General features: G+C 36.1%; 1 protein-coding gene across 1 annotated transcript; it reads left to right on the top strand.

Annotated features, from left to right (window-relative positions):
- The first annotated feature begins 2,905 nt into the window (after window positions 1-2,905).
- Window positions 2,906-24,187, top strand: LOC144433540 (D-3-phosphoglycerate dehydrogenase-like). Its single transcript, XM_078121849.1, has 11 exons — window positions 2,906-3,117; window positions 6,680-6,831; window positions 10,408-10,473; window positions 10,721-10,874; window positions 11,350-11,482; window positions 12,277-12,425; window positions 16,161-16,313; window positions 16,758-16,896; window positions 20,099-20,226; window positions 21,582-21,810; window positions 22,910-24,187. Exons 1-11 carry the CDS (start codon window positions 2,911-2,913, stop codon window positions 23,053-23,055), a joined length of 1,656 nt encoding a protein of 551 aa, XP_077977975.1. The 5' UTR covers window positions 2,906-2,910; the 3' UTR covers window positions 23,056-24,187.
- The last annotated feature ends 553 nt before the right edge of the window (window positions 24,188-24,740 follow it).

The following is a 24,740-nucleotide window of genomic DNA, read 5'->3' as shown; positions in this document are numbered from 1 at the left end:
GTAGTCTAGTGATATCACCCCTACCAGTCTATAGGTGACGTGTAGTTGGTAGTCTAGTGATATCACCCCTACCAGTCTATAGGTGACGTCTAGTTGGTAGTCTAGTGATATCACCCCTACCAGTCTATAGGTGACGTCTAGTTGGTAGTCTAGTGATATCACCCCTACCAGTCTATAGGTGACGTGTAGTTGGTAGTCTAGTGATATCACCCCTACCAGTCTATAGGTGACGTCTAGTTGGTAGTCTAGTGATATCACCCCTACCAGTCTATAGGTGACGTCTAGTTGGTAGTCTAGTGATATCACCCCTACCAGTCTATAGGTGACGTCTAGTTGGTAGACTAGTGATATCACCCCTACCAGTCTATAGGTGACGTGTAGTTGGTAGTCTAGTGATATCACCCCTACCAGTCTATAGGTGACGTCTAGTTGGTAGTCTAGTGATATCACCCCTACCAGTCTATAGGTGACGTCTAGTTGGTAGTCTAGTGATATCACCCCTACCAGTCTATAGGTGACGTCTAGTTGGTAGTCTAGTGATATCACCCCTACCAGTCTATAGGTGACGTGTAGTTGGTAGTCTAGTGATATCACCCCTACCAGTCTATAGGTGACGTCTAGTTGGTAGTCTAGTGATATCACCCCTACCAGTCTATAGGTGACGTGTAGTTGGTAGTCTAGTGATATCACCCCTACCAGTCTATAGGTGACGTCTAGTTGGTATTCTAGTGATATCACCCCTACCAGTCTATAGGTGACGTGTAGTTGGTAGTCTAGTGATATCACCTACCAGTCTATAGGTGACGTCTAGTTGGTAGTCTAGTGATATCACCCCTACCAGTCTATAGGTGACGTCTAGTTGGTAGTCTAGTGATATCACCCCTACCAGTCTATAGGTGACGTGTAGTTGGTAGTCTAGTGATATCACCCCTACCAGTCTATAGGTGACGTCTAGTTGGTAGTCTAGTGATATCACCCCTACCAGTCTATAGGTGACGTCTAGTTGGTAGTCTAGTGATATCACCCCTACCAGTCTATAGGTGACGTCTAGTTGGTAGTCTAGTGATATCACCCCTACCAGTCTATAGGTGACGTCTAGTTGGTAGTCTAGTGATATCACCCCTACCAGTCTATAGGTGACGTCTAGTTGGTAGTCTAGTGATATCACCCCTACCAGTCTAAAGGTGACGTGTAGTTGGTAGTCTAGTGATATCACCCCTACCAGTCTAAAGGTGACGTCTAGTTGGTGAAAAATGTCGTCTGCGGAAATCTATAGATTACACAAAAGTGGCAAACCAGAGATTATGTTAACAGCTGTCATTCATGGTAATAGTTGTAGTCCAAGAAAACATTCAAGGTAGTCAAGTGATAATATCAATGATACTCACCAGATTACACTTATGGTAGTCCAGATAGTGATAGTTATTCTGATATTTCATTGCTGGTAGTATATGTAATCATTATTGTAACTTAAACTAAAACCAACTATCAAGATTACCTTGATGCAAATGAACTACCAAAAAGAAATAAACCAATCATTTTAAAACATAAACAATGTCTGTGTACTTCATGTCTTCTGATAAATACCCATTGCAAGCAATCTATGACTTGTCCATAGACTAAAATGATGAAAACCATCAGTATTGATCTGATTACAATCTGACCAAGGAGAAGGTCAACGGCACTTGATATTTTTATTCCTTTTGTGGAAACATCAGTTATTAGCTAAGCTAGTATATGTTCCTTCTTGCAAGAAATAAATGATTACACGACTGAAGTGGCAGTCCAGAGATTGTGTTGCTATAGTTGTCTAGAAAGAACAAGAACAGTAGATAAGAAATATGATAAATAGAATAAATTCCAGGTCTTCTCCTTGATTAGATTTTAATAGATACAAGAATATGTATGTCTTGCATGTAAACCTATCATTAATAGATACAAGATATGTATATGTCTTAAACCTATCATTAATAGATACAAGATATGTATATGTCTTAAACCTATCATTAATAGATACAAGATATGTATATGTCTTAAACCTATCATAAATAGGTTGCTGTTTCCAAGGTTACATTAGCTGCCTAAGACAGACTTATACAAGCATGCATGGATTTAGCACTGATTGTTCTTCGTAGGTATTGTGTCTCACCCTCAAACATAATATATGTTCAAATACCAATTTTCCACAGTTTAAAATCAATCCACTTAATATCAATTTCTAAATTGTGTGAAGGCTGCTTGTCATGTAAACGTGTATACTGGCTTTTACATAACAAAAGATGTAATTAAAGATCTAAAGTGGCCAACTGTTTGCACATATAGCGATTCTGCAATGTCTCTTGTAAAATATGTCCAATCAGTGTAATTACATTCTACAGCCATAGCCCATATACTCATAAAACTAGGTTTTCGTGAATTAAAAAAGTTTAACACAAGTTTTTTATCATGGTTTCTCATGACCTTTTGAAAAAGTAAAACAAAATTCAGCCCATCCCAACAGCAAGAAATGGATACTACAAAATGTTCCCATTGCCAGTGCTATTTGACATCAGTACAGTGTGACTTTGTTGTACTTGTAGGCACTATGCCTGAAACTTAGAAGCCTGCTAGTTTTGAATTTGATTAAAAGAATATTGCTGTGAAAAACGACTGTTCAACAGAGCTAAAAAGAGGTTTGACCAAGACATAAGAATGATCATATATCATCCTCACCGATACGAAAAACATATAGTTAGAAAAGGGATATTTTAAATCAGGCCAAAAGTTCAGTTTACAGGTACAGTGTATGTATGGCCTTGCCCATGTTTGACCCTAAGTGACCCTGGGGAATCTGTAGACGAGAATACCGTAGTATGCAAATCAGCGCCCACGTGGTCTGCTTCATGTTCGGAACTTTCCCAATACATTTCCATGATTATACGCCAGCTATCAGCACGTCGTCCATTTGTGGGTAATTTCCGTACTGTTCACATCGCATCAAGCATGGCTTTCCAACTAAAACGCGTTCTTATCAGCGACTCTCTCGATCCTTGCTGCGCCAAGATACTGGAAGAAAATGGCATCGCCACCGATACGAAGACAAAATTGACGAAAGAGCAGCTAGTTGCAGAAATCCCGGTAAGTGTACGGCGCGTCGTCTAGCTATGCGGCCGCGGCCAGTGTGATCACTGGCTTACATGTGTCAGCAGACGTACGCGTTGCGGTCTGGGCCCGGAGTATGGGAATGAAATTCGTCCTGAAATAATGAATTCAAATGGTTCTTTTCTTGTAGTCTATCTTACAGAAGAAAAAAACATATGTTTCTGTCACAGCGAGCAAAAACGAGAACGAAAATTCGCATGTTTGGCAGAGCAGTGTATTAACGTTACATTGTGTCTATTGACATGGTCACGTCGTGTTACCGATGCCATGTGTTTCATAACCTCGTGTACAGTACAGCTGAGCTGAGAGATGTATGATGCAACAATTTACAATGAAAAGACATGGGTGGCTGTTACCGGCAGAATAGTTACATATTCAGGAAATACACGATGTTATGTTTTATTTGTATGGTAACCGTAGTTTGTCTGTGGACGTACTTGGTTGCTTTTCAGGACCAGGGGTCGGATAACTAAATTGAACTGTCAGTTGCAAAACAGTGTCACATTGGGTCAGAGGTGGTGTACCCCGGGCCTTGCCTTTGGACAATCGTGGCTAATATAGTGGCTGCACCCCATAAAGACAATGTATTGTTTTAATACATGTCTAGCAATGATGTGTAAAAGCACACCTCAAAATCGGAAAAAGAGAATGTAAATTTAAACTTATGTGGACATATGAAAATAGGGGCGTGTAATATTTCATAGATTGTTGTTGACTATATATTCCTACCTGTGTAAGGAAAAAAGAGAAGGGAGGACATCTTCTTTCATTAATCTTTCAAATATGAACAAAACATGCACATTTGCTTAACAAAAACATTCCTGCATAAAGAATAGGTGCCAAATAAAGTTATACATTATCACTGGGGCAAAAAATGCTTTTGTAATGAGAAAAATGGACATTTTATAATAAGCGAGTGCTGTATAAAATCCTCTGTCAGCGGCAAGTCAAGTGACATAGTCAAATTTTCACTGCTGATTGGCTGAGAGAGAGGCGTTGGCTGATGACGTCAGATGACCGCTGTATTTCAAAATCAGAAGCACGTCCCATCGATAAACCCGGCACCATGGATCACAAAAAGTTCTCGATAGCTTTCTGGTGAGTCTACTTGTATAGAACTGAATTTTTATTGTGTCAAACTGTCAATCTATGTATACTGGAATTGATTTCACTTATGGTGGCCCGTAAAGTAGTGACTGTTTCCAGGGGCTTTCTTTACATAGGGGTAGTTTCGAACAGCCAATCAGCAACAAGCTGATTATTCAAAATAGCTGGACGTACAGAGGAGTTTATACAGGATCGTGACTCGATGTCCTCCCTTCTCTTTTTACCTTATAGGTAGGAATACATAGTCAAAATGTTGTTATATTTAGTCTGTAGACCAGGAAAACAACAATCTATGAAATATTACACGCCCCTATGGTTTAGATAGACTGTATCGTATGTTCTATTTCAAAAGTTTTAATCTACACAAATAAGATGAACTTGTACCAATAAATATACCATTGACATTGGTAGAAATTTAATTTTAGCGGAAATCTAGATGTTTGAACAAAAGTGCAAGGAGACATTTCAATTAGAAGTGAGGGAAAACTTTTGATTTTTTTTTTTTTAAATTTCACTGTATTTGGTTTTATGTGTAATGAATATGATTATAAAGGCCCCATAACTCATAATTTGTACAAGACAACAACATACTTTCATTGGGTTGAAAATAGTATTTACCTCTGATTTCACATGTGGATATTTCTGATAGTGGTAACAGAACTGATTGTGATCTTGTGGAATTGATGTTAATACTAAAAAAAATGAAGAAAAATATTTATTCAGTAGTAATTAGTATTAGTATTACTAAATGTTACTTGCATGTTTGAAAAATATTGCCTGTGTCACTGTGTGAATATTTTTGAGAATGAATGAAAAGTGTACATTTGCATAGAATTCCAAATGATGTATAAAAGAGAAATTACATTTTTGAGTGTGTTTGGATTTACTTGTCTCCAAAGTAGTGCTAAATGACAAAATGCCAGTCATGTTATAGGTGACAACCAGACATATTGTCATGCATAAACTCTGTCCTCTAATTAAGGATAACATTTTTTGTTGTTCATCAAAATGAAAAAAACAACCAACTATTTATTTCTTTTGGGAAAGGAATAAAACAAATTTTGATAGGTTGTGAGGTTGCTGTGGCATATCATGCTAAATAGCCTTCAATAGAGGGGTAACACTGGTTATGCAAGTGTTCTTCCTGTGTGTGTTATGTAGAACAGTAACAATAGACACAGGAAACACCTAATTGTTTTGTGTTTTTGTCTATTGTTTTATATCTCATAAACTTTTCCTGAATTTCAAATAATGAGACATTTGATAAAAAGTAAATGAACACTTCATTTTATAAATATTCTGACGATTTTTTTTTTGTAGAATGTGCCAAGCAATTTAAAGTTTGTGTTTCCAATCACATACCTGTGTTCATTTTTTCATTATGATTTTATTTAAAAAAATAATTTTGATGTGATTTTTGAGATTATTTTTTTCAAACAGTACAAAGGAAAATAAAGTTTAGGGCCAGTATTGGAAAAATATGGAATTAGAGAAAGATAAAATAGAAGGTAAACAATTGGACATTAAATTAAGTTTTACAATCTTTATTTTACTGTTGTACAGTTTACAAGCAATAAAAAAGACAGTGGGTTAGGAAAAGTACCCCTTGCCCACCATCAATAATGATTTAACAGCAATCTGTGGTATTAAATGACAGTTATCCTCTATGTGTTGATATAAAGACACACATGGACCAAATTGTTCATTGACCAGATCCAATGACTGCAATCCTACATTGTACCTTGAAGTGAATATTTATTGAGTTTTAATGAACTAGCAATGTTGTAAAGGATACTAAAGGATTTGTCTTGAAATCTCAGTTATGCATTCAACTGTGCAATCATATTATTGATGGTTGATTGGTTTCCAAAATTTATTTTATTACATGTATGGTTTTAATGATTGTGGAATGACTGAGTTACCAATTTTAACAAACATTAGCTTTCTGTTAGTGTTTTTGCAAAGGCAGTGAAAGGAAATTTGGTTTTGTAAAACTTTAAATATTCCATAATTTTGATAGGAAATTCTTGCAAATTGACTGACTCGTCAGACAGCAGAAGTGTTGTAAAATTTACCTTTCCTTGACTTTTGAAATTTGGTTAGATATGTGAAAATGAAGTCCAGCAATTGCATATGAGGCCAGACTTTCTCCCCCTAAAAGAATGAAGTTCAGCAATTTCAAACGTGTGTGACATCAAGCAATCATCTCTTACTGTATTCAAAAAATCATAATCTTTTGTTTTTTTTGCTTTTAGCATTTCTGAATTGCATCAGTTTTTTCTCCCATATGACTAGAAACCAAATAGATGAATTGTCACAAGAATTTGAAAAGCATAATATCAGTATTCAAATCTTCAGCAAAAAATCAAATTGCAAGAATGTTTGTGTGGTAATAACGAAATGCTATGTACATGACTCTAATTTTGCACAGAATTATGATGGTATTGTGGTGCGATCAGCAACAAAGGTTACGGCCGAAGTGATTGAGGCGGGTAAAAATCTGAAGATCATTGGACGTGCTGGTACTGGTGTTGACAACATTGACATCAATGCAGCTTCCAAAAAAGGCATAATTGTCATGAAGTAAGTGGTTACCATGGTAACAGCAGTCAGTTATAAAACCTGCATCTTTCTTGCTGGATGTTTCTCAATTTTGTAATATATAAATATGGAAAGTAGCAAGATAAATATTAAAGAAAGTCCTATGTTTTATATTCACAGAATTAAATAAAATTGTGTACATGCATCACAGTTTTGATTTATCTTGAATTCTTTCCTGCTGTTATCATCTGAATAACAGAAAGGAAAGCATAATATTATTACTGACAAACAGAATAATGTCAGCAGTGACTATATTTAATCTCTGAAGTCATTCAAAAGTTAATACATTTTTTAATGCAGTCAGTCTGTAGGCATTACTAGCAACAAAGCCAATGTAATCTCTTTCAAGATAATGGAAGGTGTTGACATTGAATTTGCAATCAGTAAGAATTCATTTAGTGCAGTTTCCTGTACGTCACAGGACTCAGCTTTTCAGGCACAGTTGTTAATTTACTTGTTTAATGTGGGTTCCAGTCAATGATTTCTTCACAGTCACTGATTTCACATTTTGTTCGTCTTGAGACGTCTTAATACTGTTGAATTCTTTACTCTCACTTTGATGTTAATGTGCTGAGGTCTCACTTTCTCATTGATATTAACCTCTAGGAAATAACGATTTGTTACCAACTGGGCTATGTGTGTATCTCTACACTATGATATTGAGATCCTAGTGTAATGGCTGGGCTATGTGTGTATCTCTACACTATGATATTGAGATCCTAGTGTAATGGCTGGGCTATGTCTGTATCTCTACACTATGATATTGAGATCCTAGTGTAATGGCTGGGCTATGTCTGTATCTCTACACTATGATATTGAGATCCTAGTGTAATGGCTGGGCTATGTCTGTATCTCTACACTATGATATTGAGATCCTAGTGTAATGGCTGGGCTATGTGTGTATCTCTACACTATGATATTGAGATCCTAGTGTAATGGCTGGGCTATGTCTGTATCTCTACACTATGATATTGAGATCCTAGTGTAATGGCTGGGCTATGTCTGTATCTCTACACTATGATATTGAGATCCTAGTGTAATGGCTGGGCTATGTGTGTATCTCTACACTATGATATTGAGATCCTAGTGTAATGGCTGGGCTATGTGTATATCTCTACACTATGATATTGAGATCCTAGTGTAATGGCTGGGCTATGTGTGTATCTCTACATTATGATATTGAGATCCTAGTGTAATGGCTGGGCTATGTGTATATCTCTACACTATGATATTGAGATCCTAGTGTAATGGCTGGGCTATGTGTGTATCTCTACACTATGATATTGAGATCCTAGTGTAATGGCTGGGCTATGTGTGTATCTCTACACTATGATATTGAGATCCTAGTGTAATGGCTGGGCTATGTCTGTATCTCTACACTATGATATTGAGATCCTAGTGTAATGGCTGGGCTATGTGTGTATCTCTACACTATGATATTGAGATCCTAGTGTAATGGCTGGGCTATGTCTGTATCTCTACACTATGATATTGAGATCCTAGTGTAATGGCTGGGCTATGTGTGTATCTCTACACTATGATATTGAGATCCTAGTGTAATGGCTGGGCTATGTGTGTATCTCTACATTATGATATTGAGATCCTAGCATAATGGCTGGGCTATGTGTGTATCTCTACACTATGATATTGAGATCCTAGTGTAATGGCTGGGCTATGTGTGTATCTCTACACTATGATATTGAGATCCTAGTGTAATGGCTGGGCTATGTGTATATCTCTACACTATGATATTGAGATCCTAGCATAATGGCTAACTGCATTTGTTGAACACAAAACCCCAATGTTTTAATACCATAATGTTTGATTTATACTATCAAGGAAGTCATAACAATTAAATACGACTATTCTGTTATTCCTGACAAAGAGCAAAACTAATGACCAACACTGTGATAAGGTTTCACATAACAGTTCAGTGTGCAGAGTACATTACAGTGTTCTAAATTTGTTAGGGTGGTAAGTTGGTAAAATCTACCAAAGTTCCTGTATCATTTTACCAGGGTTCCCCACCAAAATTATGGTATGAATGTATCGGAAACTATGCCATGCAGTTTAACCAGATTTCCCCTTTCTGTTACCAGGGTTACCAAACTATAGCATTAATTTTGTTACAACTAAAGACATTTGTCCAAAATATGATTGTTGGTACTTGTAATGTAAAATATAATTTTATACGCTTTCTATGTGGTTAGTTATTCACATGAAAACAAGATTTATTTAAGTATTGTTACAAAGTTCACTGTCTAAGCTAATATTTGATTTATTGAAGTCATTGTTAATAGGCACAGTACAAGGTGATTTAAACTGTCCCTTAGTGTGGCGGCTTCAGTTTCATATTTTTTGTAGAATATTAAAGCTTGATTTAAAATGATCATAGAAATGAAGATATGTATCATAGTGTAGTGCCAAACATGATCATTTTAGTATGATTTATGTTATTTGAAAATCAACACTGAAAGATTCCCTGAAATTCAAACCACTATTAAGTACTTAAAGGTATTGATTTTTTAAAAAGCCAAATTAGGTCATGTATACATCATAGTCTTGTTAATCACAGTATACCTTAATAATAGTCCATCATTCTGATCTACTGCTATAATAATGTTACTCTGTGTTGTCATTGAATGATCTGGTTGAAATCTCACATATAAGACAGTTTTCATAGTTGATGTCGTCATCACCTGTATTTGTTACTAATTGTAAAATCTCACATACAAGTTGATTTCAACGTCTATGTCAAGACATTAACTGAAAAGTCATGAATAATTAATACCAGCAATTAATGTCACAGTTAATGCACAGTATTAAAGTCAACTAAAACCATGGTTTATAGTGCTATTTAACTCGAAGTTAAATGTTTTTGCAAAGGGGCAGTATGAAGGTCAAATGTACATGAGTACCTCAGTCATATTATGACAAAATATCAATTTAAAGTACAAGAAATAAAAATCAATGCAGGTATTCTTTCACCCTTCCCTCCCCTCAATGTGCCATCATTGATTCAGGTATTCTTTCACCCTTCCCTCCCCTCAATATGCCATCATTGATTCAGGTATTCTTTCACCCTTCCCTCCCCTCAATGTGCCATCATTGATTCAGGTATTCTTTCACCCTTCCCTCCCCTCAATATGCCATCATTGATTCAGGTATTCTTTCACCCTTCCCTCCCCTCAATATGCCATCATTGATTCAGGTATTCTTTCACCCTTCCCTCCCCTCAATGTGCCATCATTGATTCAGGTATTCTTTCACCCTTCCCTCCCCTCAATATGCCATCATTGATTCAGGTATTCTTTCACCCTTCCCTCCCCTCAATATGCCATCATTGATTCAGGTATTCTTTCACCCTTCCTTCCCCTCAATATGCCATCATTGATTCAGGTATTCTTTCACCCTTCCCTCCCCTCAATGTGCCATCATTGATTCAGGTATTCTTTCACCTTCCCCTCCCCTCAATATGCCATCATTGATTCAGGTATTCTTTCACCCTCCCCTTCCCTCAATATACCATCATTGATTCACATTTTTTTTGTTTTATAGCACTCCAGCTGGTAACACATTGAGTGCTGCTGAACATACATGTGCCATGATCTGTGCAATGTCAAGGTGAGTCAAGTTTTTCCATAGTCCAACACTCTCCTAATTGCAGAGTCCTCTGGTAAATAAACAGTACAATTACTACATTCTGACAAACTTGTACAACTTTTATGCAATGATAGGAAGATAAAGATTGAAGTAAATTTACTATGCCCAGTATCTTCAGATTTGCTTGTTGCAAGTCCTTGGATCTTTAATGTGAATCTAATCTATGTGCTAATTTTTACCTATCATAAAATGTTTATGTATTTTCCAGGAATATTCCTCAAGCTCACATGTCCATGAAAAATGGAAAGTGGGACAGAAAAGCCTTCATGGGATCTGAGCTATACGGGAAAACTCTTGGAATTGTGGGTTTGGGAAGAATCGGCAAAGAAGTAGCCCTCCGAATGCAGTCATTTGGCATGACGGTATGTAACATTACCTTACAGCAGAGTCAGTGTTTGTACCTTTAGTAAACTAGTGTGAAAATGGAATCACTTACCCTGGTAAATTAAGACTAACTATACATGCAGAGTTCTCTACTCTAGTAATGTGGTTATGATTATAATATATACTCAAAGTTTATCTGCCAAGATATAGTGGAGACCAAGTGTCAATATTTCTCTTTCCACCAATATTTTTAGCACCAAAATAAATCCATTCACAATTTATGACGTTAATACATAACAATTGCCCTGTTGTAGTTCGATTATCAAGTTGATTTTCATACTTTTCATGTTTGTAATTAAGAAAAAGTCAATGTAGTTAGTAAATGATATCAATTTTAGATATTGTATGGTGTGTAATAATCATAAAGATATTGCACGGTGTGTAATAATCATTATAATGTAATTTTTTAGTTTAGTCCTAAACATATATTATTTGACCATCTTGTCTGAACAGACCATAGGTTTTGATCCTATCGTCCCAGCTGAAGTATCAGCTGCATTTGATACTGAGTGGATGGAATTGGAAGAGTTGTGGCCAAAGATTGACTATGTCACTGTTCATACACCTCTCATTCCTCAAACTAAAGGTAAGTGGTTCATTTGTCAAATTTAATGGTTTGCTGTCTTCACTACTGAACCAGTGTGTTTTAGTGTGTAAGTGTGTGTCTTTCTAATCTGTGTATGTATGTATGTATGTATGTATGTATGTATGTATGTATGTATGTATGTATGTGTGTGTGTGTATGTATGTGTATGTATGTATGTATGTATGTATGTATGTATGTATGTATGTATGTGTGTGTATGTATGTGTGTATGTGTGTATGTATGTACATATTGTGTGTATGTATGTATGTATGTACATACATTTTGTGTGTGTGTATGTATGTGTATGTAGGCATTGTACTGTGTGTGTATGTATGTGTATGTGTGTGTGTGTGTGTGTGTGTATGTATGTATGTACATTTTGTATGTGTGTGTGTATGTCTGTATGTACATTTTGTATATGTGTGTATGTCTTTCTAATGTATAGTGGTGTTACTCAGAAATGCTCTGATCTATTTCTTAGTATTTATGTGTATGCAATCATTTCAAAAGTGTTCAACAAGACTTATGGTACTCTATTTTAATAATCTCGTAATTATTATAGTTTTTATCAAAACAACGAATTTTCGTTTGAAGATGACTGTGTTTACATTTACTGTGCGAAAGGGTGGTATTTTTTGGTTCTGTACACTTGACATTCACACAATGGAATTGCCAAAAATCCAGAAATGCCGCATTTCCATTATGTGATCATCATATATACGAAACCAGATACGCCACCCTTTCATGCAGTGATTATTTCTGAGTGTGTACTTTACATGTATGTGTATTTTCAGGTATGTTGAATGATACAACTTTTGGCAAGTGTAAACGAGGTGTGCGTGTTCTCAACATTGCCCGTGGTGGTATTATAGATGAAGAAGCATTGCTTAGAGCACTTCAGTCAGGACAGTGTGCTGGTGCAGCATTAGATGTGTTTTGTGAGGTAAGTGAAGGGTTAAGGGCTTGGTACCAGATAATTTAATGATTAAATATATGTATGTTTGTATATTTTGGGTTATAACTAGTACAGAGATTATAGTGTAGAGCAGACGTTTTATTCACATCATTCAAACTAAAGTAGTCATGATTTTAAGAAGCACTGAAATGTCAAATCAGATAAGAAAGAAAGAAAGTGAGAATGCCGACAAATAGTAACCAGAAATTGAACGGATCCCAAATCAATGAAATGTAATTACATCTGAATTATAACATAATCTCATCAATAAATCTAGCAATTATTTCTATATTGGGACTTCATTATTGTTTTGTGACGAGTAAATATTGAAATGTGTGGCAAGAAAGATATCAACTCATTTGTATATAAATTACATTCTGTTCTGATTTGCTTGGTTGAGCAGATGCTCACTCTATTTTCCAATTCCCTCGGTGTCTCTATTTTCAGAAAGTAATTACGTTAGATAAACCGTTTTGTTGTGAAATAATGCAATGTCATGCATATGTGATGTGTATGTGTGACACTGCAGACTTTGTATGAAATTTTACACTTAAGTTTTAGGGACGACATCGAAATCAAAAGCATCGTAATTACGCGTCGCTACGAGTAAAGACTAGTAACTACTAGTAGTTACGATGTACTACGGTGAATATTCATAAGTCTCAACGCATATTCATGTACTTTAGGTTGTAGACAATAAAAAGTAAACACCTATTGTCCGTTATTCATGAGCCCAAACTACGACCATTTACGCGTAGTCTTCATCGTGAAAAAAATAACGAAACAAAAAGATTTTCTTTCCTGTGCGCAAATCAGTTTCACGCTTACTTTTTTCAATGTTATTCATTCGATGCCTTCTAAGTTCTATGGCATTCGTACAGTCGGCTAGTAAGTCAACTAAGTGTTTCAGATATATTCAGATGTTTACCTAATATGTCTTGCCTAAAAATACCTTGAAGAAGAATTTTTATTCGAAACGTCGGATTTTACATCTATTTATTCGGACTGCCTCACAAGTTCCTTTATGCACTTCTCGGCTGCAGGCTGGTCAACAAACATGTCGACCATTTTCGTCTGGCTGCTGAACGGTGCGACATTGATCGTGTTAGATTCTAGTCGCAGGATTCGTCAGTCGAAATCGAACATTGTCCACAAAAACAAATTAAAAACTAAAGCTTGTCTCGCATTAATATATCGTTTGATTTGATTGATTTAGAAGTCACCTAAAAACGTTTTGTTTCTTCAAAATTTTGAGGAAAAACGTCATTTATATAACGAAATTTCGGGCTACGAATAACTGAATACGTTCATCACTTGCGTCTCTATGTTTATATATCTACCGACATCATGCATCACGCCACGTGTTGCCGAACATTGCGATTTCTCAACTCAACCCCATCATTTAGGAATGTTACTGTACTGAGAAACATAAAAAATTAGTTGTTGTTTTAGAATATATAAAACAAATCCCGTTATTCGATGATATAAAAGTCAAAACTGCACTTCCGCAACCCGGAAATTCAACAGCATTTCTTGGCCCTACCATGGCCGCCAAGCGTGAGCTTGTAAGTTGTACTGTTAGTTTGTACTGAATATTGAAACTTTGATTTCGTGCATATCTTATTGTTTTTTTTTAATGAATATCGCCCATGAACTTGCACTCATAAAAACATGTGCAGTACTAGTTTCATCAGCACATTACTGGCTGAGTACGTGGTTTTCTTTGACGATCGAAAATTATGACAAACTACGATCAACTACGATAGAAGACGATGTCATCATTGGAAACATGGAAGGTGAGAATCACTATCTATTGTGTGTTGGCGATAAAAAATTACGTGTATCTACGCGTAAAGACGACATCGTTAAGGGAAACAAAGAAATGTAAACTTATTATCTATTGTCAGTTATTCATGAACCTGAACACCTCATTATCCACCGTTTCTCGTAGTACATCGTAGCTACTAGTAGTTACTAGTCTTTACTCGTAGCGACGCGTAATTACGATGCTTTTGATTTCGATGACGCCCCTTAGAGAACCAAGTGATTGCAGTAACCATAATTCAAGGTTTATCGCAGTGTTACAAATAGTTATTGATTTAAAACTGATAGAGTAATAAACCTCCAATGATTTTGAGATAACATTTATACAAAATTAATACAAGTTTTGGTAAATGGTGGTAACTGGGTAAAATCTGGAGTTTCCAAAATATTTCACCAGAGGTTGGGTATGAGTGGGTCACCATGGTTAGCCAGTAATAAGTTAATGATGCCTACATCATGAATGTTGTGGCAAAATTGAATAAATCAAAATATTCAAATAACTATGAATTTACAATGGATGAAGTATTTTATTGTATAATATATTTCCTAAAATTTAAAAATAGAAATAGTATTAACATGATCTCTTTTTGAATGAGTATAATATTTCTAGTTCTTGATATAGAGAAAACTGGAGATGTATATTTCTGATCCAATCCGCAATGAAATAATTTACGAGATAAAATATTCTAAACACACAATACTTTTTGAATGGATACTATTTGATACAAGTGTCAAATGGGCTTTTCCAAACCAGTAAATTATTCAAGAAAGACATTATGGTCTGAAAACACTAAATTCCCCACAACTACTCAATGTGAAATTGCATTGCATTGACTTATGTGTGTGGGTGTTTTATATTGATAGAGTAGGAAGTAAAGTATAATTTAATGTATCTAACTGACTATCTCATTCACAGCCCATTAAAACATTCATATTGTCCTAATGTAGTTGTAAGTGGATGAAAGTTAGGCACTCAAACAAAACATTTACTAGTTAAAAGCACAATGTAGTTTTAGTATTAACAGCATTATTATGAAATGTACTTAATTTACATACTTTGACAGCATTTGTATGGTCTAATGGCTAAATGCATGATAGAGGGGTGTCTCTAATGGCTAAATGCATGATAGAGGGGTGTCTCTAATGGCTAAATGCATGATAGAGGGGTGTCTCTATGGCTAAATGCATGATAGAGGGGTGTCTCTAATGGCTAAATGCATGATAGAGGGGTGTCTCTAATGGCTAAATGCATGATAGAGGGGTGTCTCTAATGGCTAAATGCATGATAGAGGGGTGTCTCTAATGGCTAAATGCATGATAGAGGGGTGTCTCTATGGCTAAATGCATGATAGAGGGGTGTCTCTAATGGCTAAATGCATGATAGAGGGGTGTCTCTAATGGCTAAATGCATGATAGAGGGGTGTCTCTAATGGCTAAATGCATGATAGAGGGGTGTCTCTAATGGCTAAATGCATGATAGAGGGGTGTCTCTAATGGCTAAATGCATGATAGAGGGGTGTCTCTAATGGCTAAATGCATGATAGAGGGGTGTCTCTAATGGCTAAATGCATTGATAGAGGGGTGTCTCTAATGGCTAAATGCATGTTAGAGGGGTGTCTCTAATGGCTAAATGCATGTTAGAGGGGTGTTTGATGATTGCATCTCCATTTGTGTATTAAAATACACTCAATTTTTCATACTTGAGTATTGTATGGCCTCATTGCTAGATGTATGATGGGGGGGGGGGGTGCTCTGATAATTTGATGTGTGTGTGTGTGTGTGTGTGTGTGTGTGTAACTGTGTATGTGTCATTTGAAAAAAGAATGAAGTATTGTTTTACATGACAAAGAAGTGACTTCCCATGACGATCTATATATGTTTTACCTTACACTTTGACAGGAACCACCAACAAATAGAGATCTGATTGACCATCCTAATTTGATAGCCACACCACATTTAGGAGCCAGCACTACAGAAGCACAGTTACGTGTTGCTGAAGAAATTGCTGAACAGTTTGTGGACTTGGTCAAGGGTAAAAGATTAGAAGGAGGAGTGAGTATTCCTGAATTCAAAATATTCTCTGTTCCCATCTTGTTGGTTTTGTATCCTGTTTGTTCTCCAGCTCTGCTATTGTCCTCAATAAAACTGTTCTGTCCAAACAGTCTCACAGACAAGCACTTGTAGACACTTGATATAGTGGTACTATCTAGATAACTGTGCAGTCATGTTTCTGCTAACAAGTTCAGTCAAAAGCCTGTCAATATTTTGATTTTGATGAAGAAGAAAAAGTGAATCAGCCATAGATTACGCGCATGCAATAATTGTCACATTTTGCATTCATATGATACATATTAAATAAAATGCTGTATGAGGCTTTTCTAGTAGCCACATTTGAATCCATAGTTGAAATGTCGAAGAGATCTCAACTTATTCAATCTGTCTGTCTGTCTGTTGGTATAATTCTTTTGACTGACATAACTGTTTGCTGTCTTCCAGGTCAATGCCATGGCTATGAGCAATGCATTGCAACCAGAAACACGCCCAGTAGTAGCACTTGGTCAGGGTCTTGGTTCAGTAGCTGCTTCACTTGCTGGCCAAGTCACTGGTAAAACTCAGATCCAGGTTACTACATATGGTAAGTGATACCAAAGATGATATATACATTGTGATGTGTCAAATAACATAAGGCACAGCTGCTGATTGCCAACTTTGAACCATTATGTTGGCCACACATATTAAAATCTCTGTTTGTAGTCAATGTCAAGGAGATTCTTTGTCTTCAACACAAGTGTTATTGTATTGACAATGATTATAGCAAGAATAAACTTACTATTTTTTCCCCAAAAGATAACATTAATTTGTATGTATTGATGTGAAATAATACAAATGTTAGACTAAGATCAACATGTTTCTAATAAACCTGAAATGAGTAAGATTTTGGCATTTATAGTTGAGGTAAACAAGAGGTGATTTACATGTGTCCCATTTCAATTACCGTAAATGTGTATGGTTTGACATCAATGTAAGAAACTCCGAATTGACTTCAGACAAAAAGGATGGTTAACTAATAATTCATAGATCTGAATTGAAATGGTGACTTTTATAGAAGCAGAGAAACTAAGTGTGTTCAAATTTGATGTTCATGTAGGACTTGAAGTATCATTTGTGGGACATCCAGACCATTTAATGTATATAAATTGAAATGGACAAACCCACTCATCATTTGAATGTGTTATAAGAAACTTAGAAATCAATAAGATAGTTTGAATGACCTAAATCCATAAATTATCAATGATAGTGATCTTTGACTACTTTGTACACCTATTAAAAGAAGCCAGATTGAAAGAAGATGACATTTTGATGTCAAACGTGATCCTAGATAACAGTGCTTGCATGATAAGTTAGGGAGTTGTAATGAAGTGTGACGTGATAACTACAGAATGAACACCCACTCAATGCCAATAAAAGATAAAAACCTAAGGTCAAAATGAAATCTAAGAAATGATGAAAGATTATGTTTAAAAACCAAAATTGGTTTGAGCTGAAAAGTGTTCAGAGTATATTAAAATACTTGCTATGTAAGATTTGCAAATGAAAGGAATTTTGAACTCAACAGTGATTTCTTGAACTGAAAAAAAGATGAGATTTGTTGGGTTGATTATTAGGCCAAAGTCAGATTAGGATTAAAGTTGAACTGTGAAAAACAGTTGTTTGACAGCTGTAGAAAAAGTTTATCCAGAACAAAAGAATAATTCTATGTAATTCTGCAGTAATTAGAGGTAGGGAAGAAAAAATGGAAAAAATTTTTTTTATATTTTTAACCTGAGATCAAATCTCGTATCTCTAATCTAAATCTGGAGGACATGTACTTTTCATAAAAGTTAAGACCATGTTAACTCTAGAGGGCGATGTATTGTAAATGGGATAAAACAGTAGTATGCAGAACGGCCGTCTACAGAATAAATATGGAATAGTTTGTCCCATTCAACCTAATCGTTACCATGGTAACAAAAGTAGCCATTTATCCTGATTGTTACCATGGTAACAACATGTAACTACAGATTACCCTGATTTACAAGAATGAGATTTTTATCCTATTAATCAAAAGGTGTCACAGTAGTTAAAGATGGGATGAGAAAAACCGTCTGGAAGAGTTATTAAAAAGTTTGTTTTGGCTCAATTTGTAGGAGATGATACTAAGACAATTACATGCAGGGCTCGAAATTCGCGGTAGTCCCGCGTCCACAGACTACCAATGTTTGTCTCTGGGCTACCAAATTATGTGAGTGGTAGCCCAGTTGGGCTACTAAGTTTTGAATGAAACTGTGACAGCCTGACTCCGACGCCTTCCCGGGGGCCTCCGAGGTCGCAGTCATGTGGGACCTGTTCTCCCAAAATTAGCGTCAAAATCAGTGCGTCTTTTCCAAATTTGCATCCACACTACATGTACACGAAATACATGTACACTGTACACGTCATTCTTCCGTACATCGTACACACAGCTTGTACTTCCAAAATGTCACAACAAAACATTTATATGTAACAATATTCTGTATAGCGATTTAATGTTATCTTTCTATACTTTCAATTTTCTATGGTAATCACTCTCTGGAAATATGATCTCTGGCCCGGGCCCTTTCGGCTCTTCTCAGAGTCTGAGTACAGTACACTCTCGGTACAGCATTGCAGTAACTAAATTCCATCACATGAATGACAGCTTTAACTTTCAACTTGACAGAGACACAGTTGTAATGGTGTTTGATAAAATCTTATGCTGCTGATGAGAATTAACTATACACCTGTCCTACAGATTCGTTTATTCTTGAACGATGCCTAAAACATTCCGTGTGTAAACCACGCTTATGCAACCACAGAGAGCTTGCAGTGGTGAATGGTAAAATTCACGTAATGCATTTGATCTAGTAGTAGTAGCAAAGCTCAAAAGAAAGTTGAAGTTTTAGTGAGAATGAAATGGTGACGTGATGGTTTGAATTTATCTGAGTGAAGTTTTCACCATGGACCGTCTGCCGATGTGGTCTTAGACTCTGATTATCTCTTCGCCCATGAATGGAAGGGCCTTTGCCATAATGGCCGTCGTGTATTGATACAAAACCTGTCTAACCCGTCTGTTAATAAGTAACCAATTACGTGGATAGATAATGATAACAGCACATAGTTTCTAAACTACCCAAGACGTAGTCTCCACATCAGGAAATGGCCATGGGGCTTATGAAACTGTTTATACGTTTTCCATACGTTGAATCATATTCAAATTTTACAGGTCTCACTGCACCAAGAGATTTAGCTAATAGTTACTAGTAAGAACTACGACTAGATGACTTATTCTTCATTGCAATAATAACCGTACGTTGTTTGCTAACAGTAAGCCTCACATGTCCCCTCTTTATAACACGTCCTCAGAGACGCATACATGCAAAAAATTGCGTCCCCAATGTCAAATATGGCGTGAAATACACACAAATAACGCGTTAACGTGACTTCTCAAGTTATTCAATCAATCACCGAATTCAATACATCATATAGTTACATATATACACAAACACCATTAATTTAGGAATGCATGCATATGGGCTACCAGTCACTGCTCTCGGGCTACCAAATTTAAATGATGGTAGCCCACCTGGGCTACCAAGAAAAAAAACGAATTTCGAGCCCTGACATGCGATTCAAACATTGGGCTTTAAAGACAATGATGGAAAATTCAACTTTGTCACAACAAAAAAGCGTATTGATAGATGTTAGAAGTTCTTGATTTTATTTGGTAACTTTGTAAATCATGCAGTTTTTAACTGTACTCTTTATTTTTGTTTTTACAGGACCTGAACTCAAGGCATGCAGCTCCTTCCTGTCTGCTGCCGTGGCGATGGGTTTATTGAAAGTCCAAGTTGCCAATTCTCTCAATTTAGTCAGTGCTCCGTTTTATGCCAAACAACTGGGTATCAAGGTAAGTCAGCTGGGATTCAGCAGAGTAGACTTAGAGTGCATTTATTGTTGGTAGAATGGTGTATGCCATATTATAGTTACCCATCTTACAGTCGTTCAAAAATAAACAAAAAAACGGTAGGGTGTGCCCCACATATGAAAAAGAGTAAGGGCTAAACTCACTTGGCAGTACTTGAAGCAGTCATCAAACATCAAACTGAATAAACCAACTCCATGAGTTCCAGAAAGTTGATCTAAAACAAAGTTTGCAGGATGTTTTCTTTAGTTGAGAATACCCAAACTTTGCCATGAAAAGAGGGGTTTTAGCCAGGAGGGGCTATTACATCAAGTTCTGTCTGTCTGTCCATGTGTGCGTATGTATGTGCACCCTTATCTCTGGCATGCACGGAGTGATTTCAACATAGTCTGGCTCAAAGGTACATAACTTTGGAAGTGTAATGTGTAGTGACTCCATTGAAGTGCCTACACCCATATTATCAAATATTAGCTTTCTTTTAAAACATTGACCTTTGACCTTGAAAGTCAAGTTCACATTATCAATGATGGGCTTTCTAATGAGGCCATGACCTTTGACCTTGATAAAACATTTTCAAGGTGAAATGACCAAAATGTTTCCTTCTATAATTACTCAAGAAGTTGAATACACAATGAGACCATTTAAATGTTATACCCCAAAGGTTAGCTTTCTTCTTATACCTTGACCTTTGATTTTGACCTCTAAATTATGAAGTTTTGTATCTAGAGATACATGTACCATTCAAAGTTGGAACTGTGTCTTTGGTTGAAGGCTTGTTGGAACTGTGTCTTTGGTTGAAGGCTTGTTTCAAACTGGCATGGCCCTCACACTTCCAAAGACTTCCTATGAACAACATTGCTAGTGGTCAAATTTTCCAATATTTTGTGTTTGATTACTGGACTATGATGTATTTAGATAGCAACTTGTTTATCAAAAGTTTAGAAATACATAGACATATAGACATATTATGATGGGTTTACTCGGCAGAGAGATGATAGAGGGCACACTCACCTCTGCAAATGCAACTAATAGCAAGACAAATGTGAACATTGTCACTAAACAAGGCTTATTAATGAGAATGTCTTTGCAAACCAGATGTTAATACTACAATCATGGTATTATAAGTATTACTAACTGAAAGGTTGGCTGTCTTTACATGATATCGTAATCTAGCACAAAAAGTGTTTGGAAGTGGACAAAGTTTGATAGCAAGATGTCAATAGAGGGACAATTTCTCTTCAACTTTGAGACTAAATTTTACACTTTCTGCATTTCTAAAATCATGCATTGGTTTGCCTTTCAAGGAAGAATTTTAATTTGAAATATATTTTGTTGAACAGATTAAGTGTAACCATTTTGACCAAGGTCCTGGACATATCAAGAGTGCTGTATCAGTTGCTGTTGACAACGGAGCTGGAAGTGTCCAGCAAGTGAGTGGAATGGTACAAGGTAATGGTGCCCTCCTAGCTGACATCAATGGAGCAACATTTGTTTCTGGTGTTCTTCTGACTGGAAACATTCTAATGTACAAAAGTAAAAGTGGTCCCCAGGCACTATCAGCTATTACTGGTAAGTTGTTATTGTCAGTGTTGTGAATAGGGAGATACAGTGTGTGAGGAAATGGAAAAGTGATCCCCTGGTGTTGTCAGCCATAACTGATAAATATACACACTGTCCAGATTGGGGGGGGGGGGGGGGGGGGGGACCAACAGTAAAATGGACCCCAGGTGTTGTCAATACTCATACATACACAGGGTGCCATGTTTAGGGGAAGATGGGACAGGATGGGGTAACAAAGGTAAAGGTGGTCCCAGGTGTTTTCAGCCAACACTTGTAAGTTGTCGCTACCAAACCAAAAAGACTGAGTTTCGATTTGATAACACAATGTTTTTTTTCACATCTCGCACAGCGTATTTTTGTAATGAATTACACAAACAAATAAAATATAGAGACTGATAACATGCATGCATATATGAAATGTTACATTGTATCTCACTGTGAATACAAATAAATGGCGAGTGTTTGAACCTTCCTGGTTTCATCCGACAGTAATGTTGATAGTGTTGTACAATGCATGCACACTATCAGTGTCTGTATTTTGTTTTATGTAATTTGTAAATAAAAGCCTAGTGAAAGATGTAAAAACATTAAGGTGTCTAATTGAAGCTGCACAGTCAATCTGGTTTGTTACTATAAATCACAGTGTGTCATGTTTAGGGGAGATGGGATAATGCCATTAGTTTTAACTTATAGTACACAAGGTACCATTACTATAGGGGGTAATGAGTACAAAAATATCCATATCATGAACATTTGAAGACATGAAAAATACAGTGCTTCTTGTAGCCTGTAGGTCAACATTCACATTAACAAAACATTCAACTGAAAATGAAGGTTAAGTTGTTGTTGTTTTTCAAACGCAGAATACAGCTCAACATTTGTAACATTGATTCATACTAGTTAATAAACTGTAAACCTTTCAGTGAATAATTCTGAAGGGTTTGTAGCTATTCCAAATTACTGGTACACATTCTAGAGGCTACAAATTGAATACTTTGACAAAGCCTGCACGTTGACTGGAACATACACAAAGATAACAGGTCTGTTATGATATTACAAGTTTGTGATACTAAGTCTTACAGTTTTTCCATCTGTTCTTTTGTTACAGGTGCATTGGCCGAAACCTCACAGGTGTTATCTTTCTCATCAACGGAGGGAAGTGAAACCTGGAATGCTATGCATTTAGCTGCACCACTTGCATCACTGGACAAGGTCAAAGGTCATGCTGATCTAGTATCGCAGATCAGCCTGTAAATACAAAATCATACAAAAATGAGCCTTGTGGGTGAAATGACAATTGTTTTATCATTTTATTTACCATATTTGATCATTTTGACCATCTAAGCAAACATACTGTTTTATTTATCAGGGTATTGTTTATCAGTTGAAATCATGTTAAGTTTAAAATCATTTTCAAGTCAAATTCAGATTGGATTTTGAATATTTTAACTTGGCATAACAATGAATTACCCCGAATTATTTTTGTAATTTCGTGTATTCCATGGCTGTATTTCCATTAGTAAGACTTCTACTACAATGACACAAACTTGCTTTTGGTGGTAAAAGTTTAGCTTTTTTAATTGCCATTCATGTGTAAGGAAGCAATAATGATTGTGAACAGTCCAATGTTTTGGCAAAATATTTCCACCAACAAGTAGATCTGTGTTAAACACATGCCCTCCTTAGAAATTGAGACATGAAAATGGAACCCTTCTGAAAAAAATAAGAATCAGTAAAAAGTTCATAACTGAAAGCATATTGGTGTAAAAGTGGACGAATTCATATCATATCCTTATTTTCAAGATATGTAAAATTCCCAGAAAACAACTACATTTTGCATTCCATTTTGATTAAAGTTTATAACTTAAGTTATGTTAGTATTTATTATCACCTTGAGATTCCAGATCTTTAAAGTTTGCCCACTGGTCAAAAACTGTATTAACTAATAACACAGATGTCTGCTAATAATGAAAAAAAATTCTAAATTTTTGAACTTTATTCAAATATTAAAAATCTTCTAGGAAAATGATGCGAGAATCAATAGGCGAATTATTAACATTACTTAGAAACCATGTTGTGTGTCCATAACATATATGGTTTCTATGGCAACAGTATTGCTTAGAAACCAGCATGTCCATAACATGTATGGTTTCTATGGCAACAGTATTGTTACTATGGGATTTCAATGAATACAGTGTATGCAAAGTTGTTATATTTTGTTGGAATTTTCAGTTGAAAAGCAAAGAGGCTGTACAACAACTTCAAAGTACATTTGAAATTTCCCCTCATTATTTTTGTTGGTCCCTCAGTTGTATTGTGATGTAATTTGTAGATTGTTGTAGTACAAACAACCTACAGGGAGATTGTTTTAGAAAAGACCAGTAATTGTTGATGAATAAAATACTAGATAATTACTGTAATTTCAACCCTTGGTGTCCATTTAATGTCTGTGTTTGTGTGTCTATTTGTCTTTGTGTGCAAGTGTGTCTATATTGATTTGTCTATGTCTGTCCGTCTCGATTTGCCTATGTATGTATACCAGTACATACATTATACTAAGTTATCGCTGGATGTGTGTATTGTGTATGGATATGTACTATATGTATGTATGTATGTATGTATGTAAGTCACCGTCTGTTCAGATAGGCATTCATTACAAAGTACATATCTCACACTTTAGGATCAGACAAGCATTCATTGCAGAGTACATCATATCTCGCACTTTTAGGATCTGACAGGCATTCATTGCAAAGTACACCATATCTCGTGTAGGATCTGACTGAGGCATTCATTGCAGAGTACATATCTCACACTTTAGGATCAGACAAGCATTCATTGCAAAGTACACCATATCTCGTGTAGGATCTGACTGAGGCATTCATTGCAGAGTACATCATATCTCACTTTAGGATCTGATACAGGCATTCATTGCAAAGGAC

The sequence above is a fragment of the Glandiceps talaboti genome, chromosome 4, assembly GCF_964340395.1.
Source record: "Glandiceps talaboti chromosome 4, keGlaTala1.1, whole genome shotgun sequence".
NCBI classification, from domain to species: domain Eukaryota; kingdom Metazoa; phylum Hemichordata; class Enteropneusta; family Spengelidae; genus Glandiceps; species Glandiceps talaboti.
Note: the sequence above shows the minus strand (reverse complement) of the source record. Positions and strands in the feature narration are given on the sequence as shown.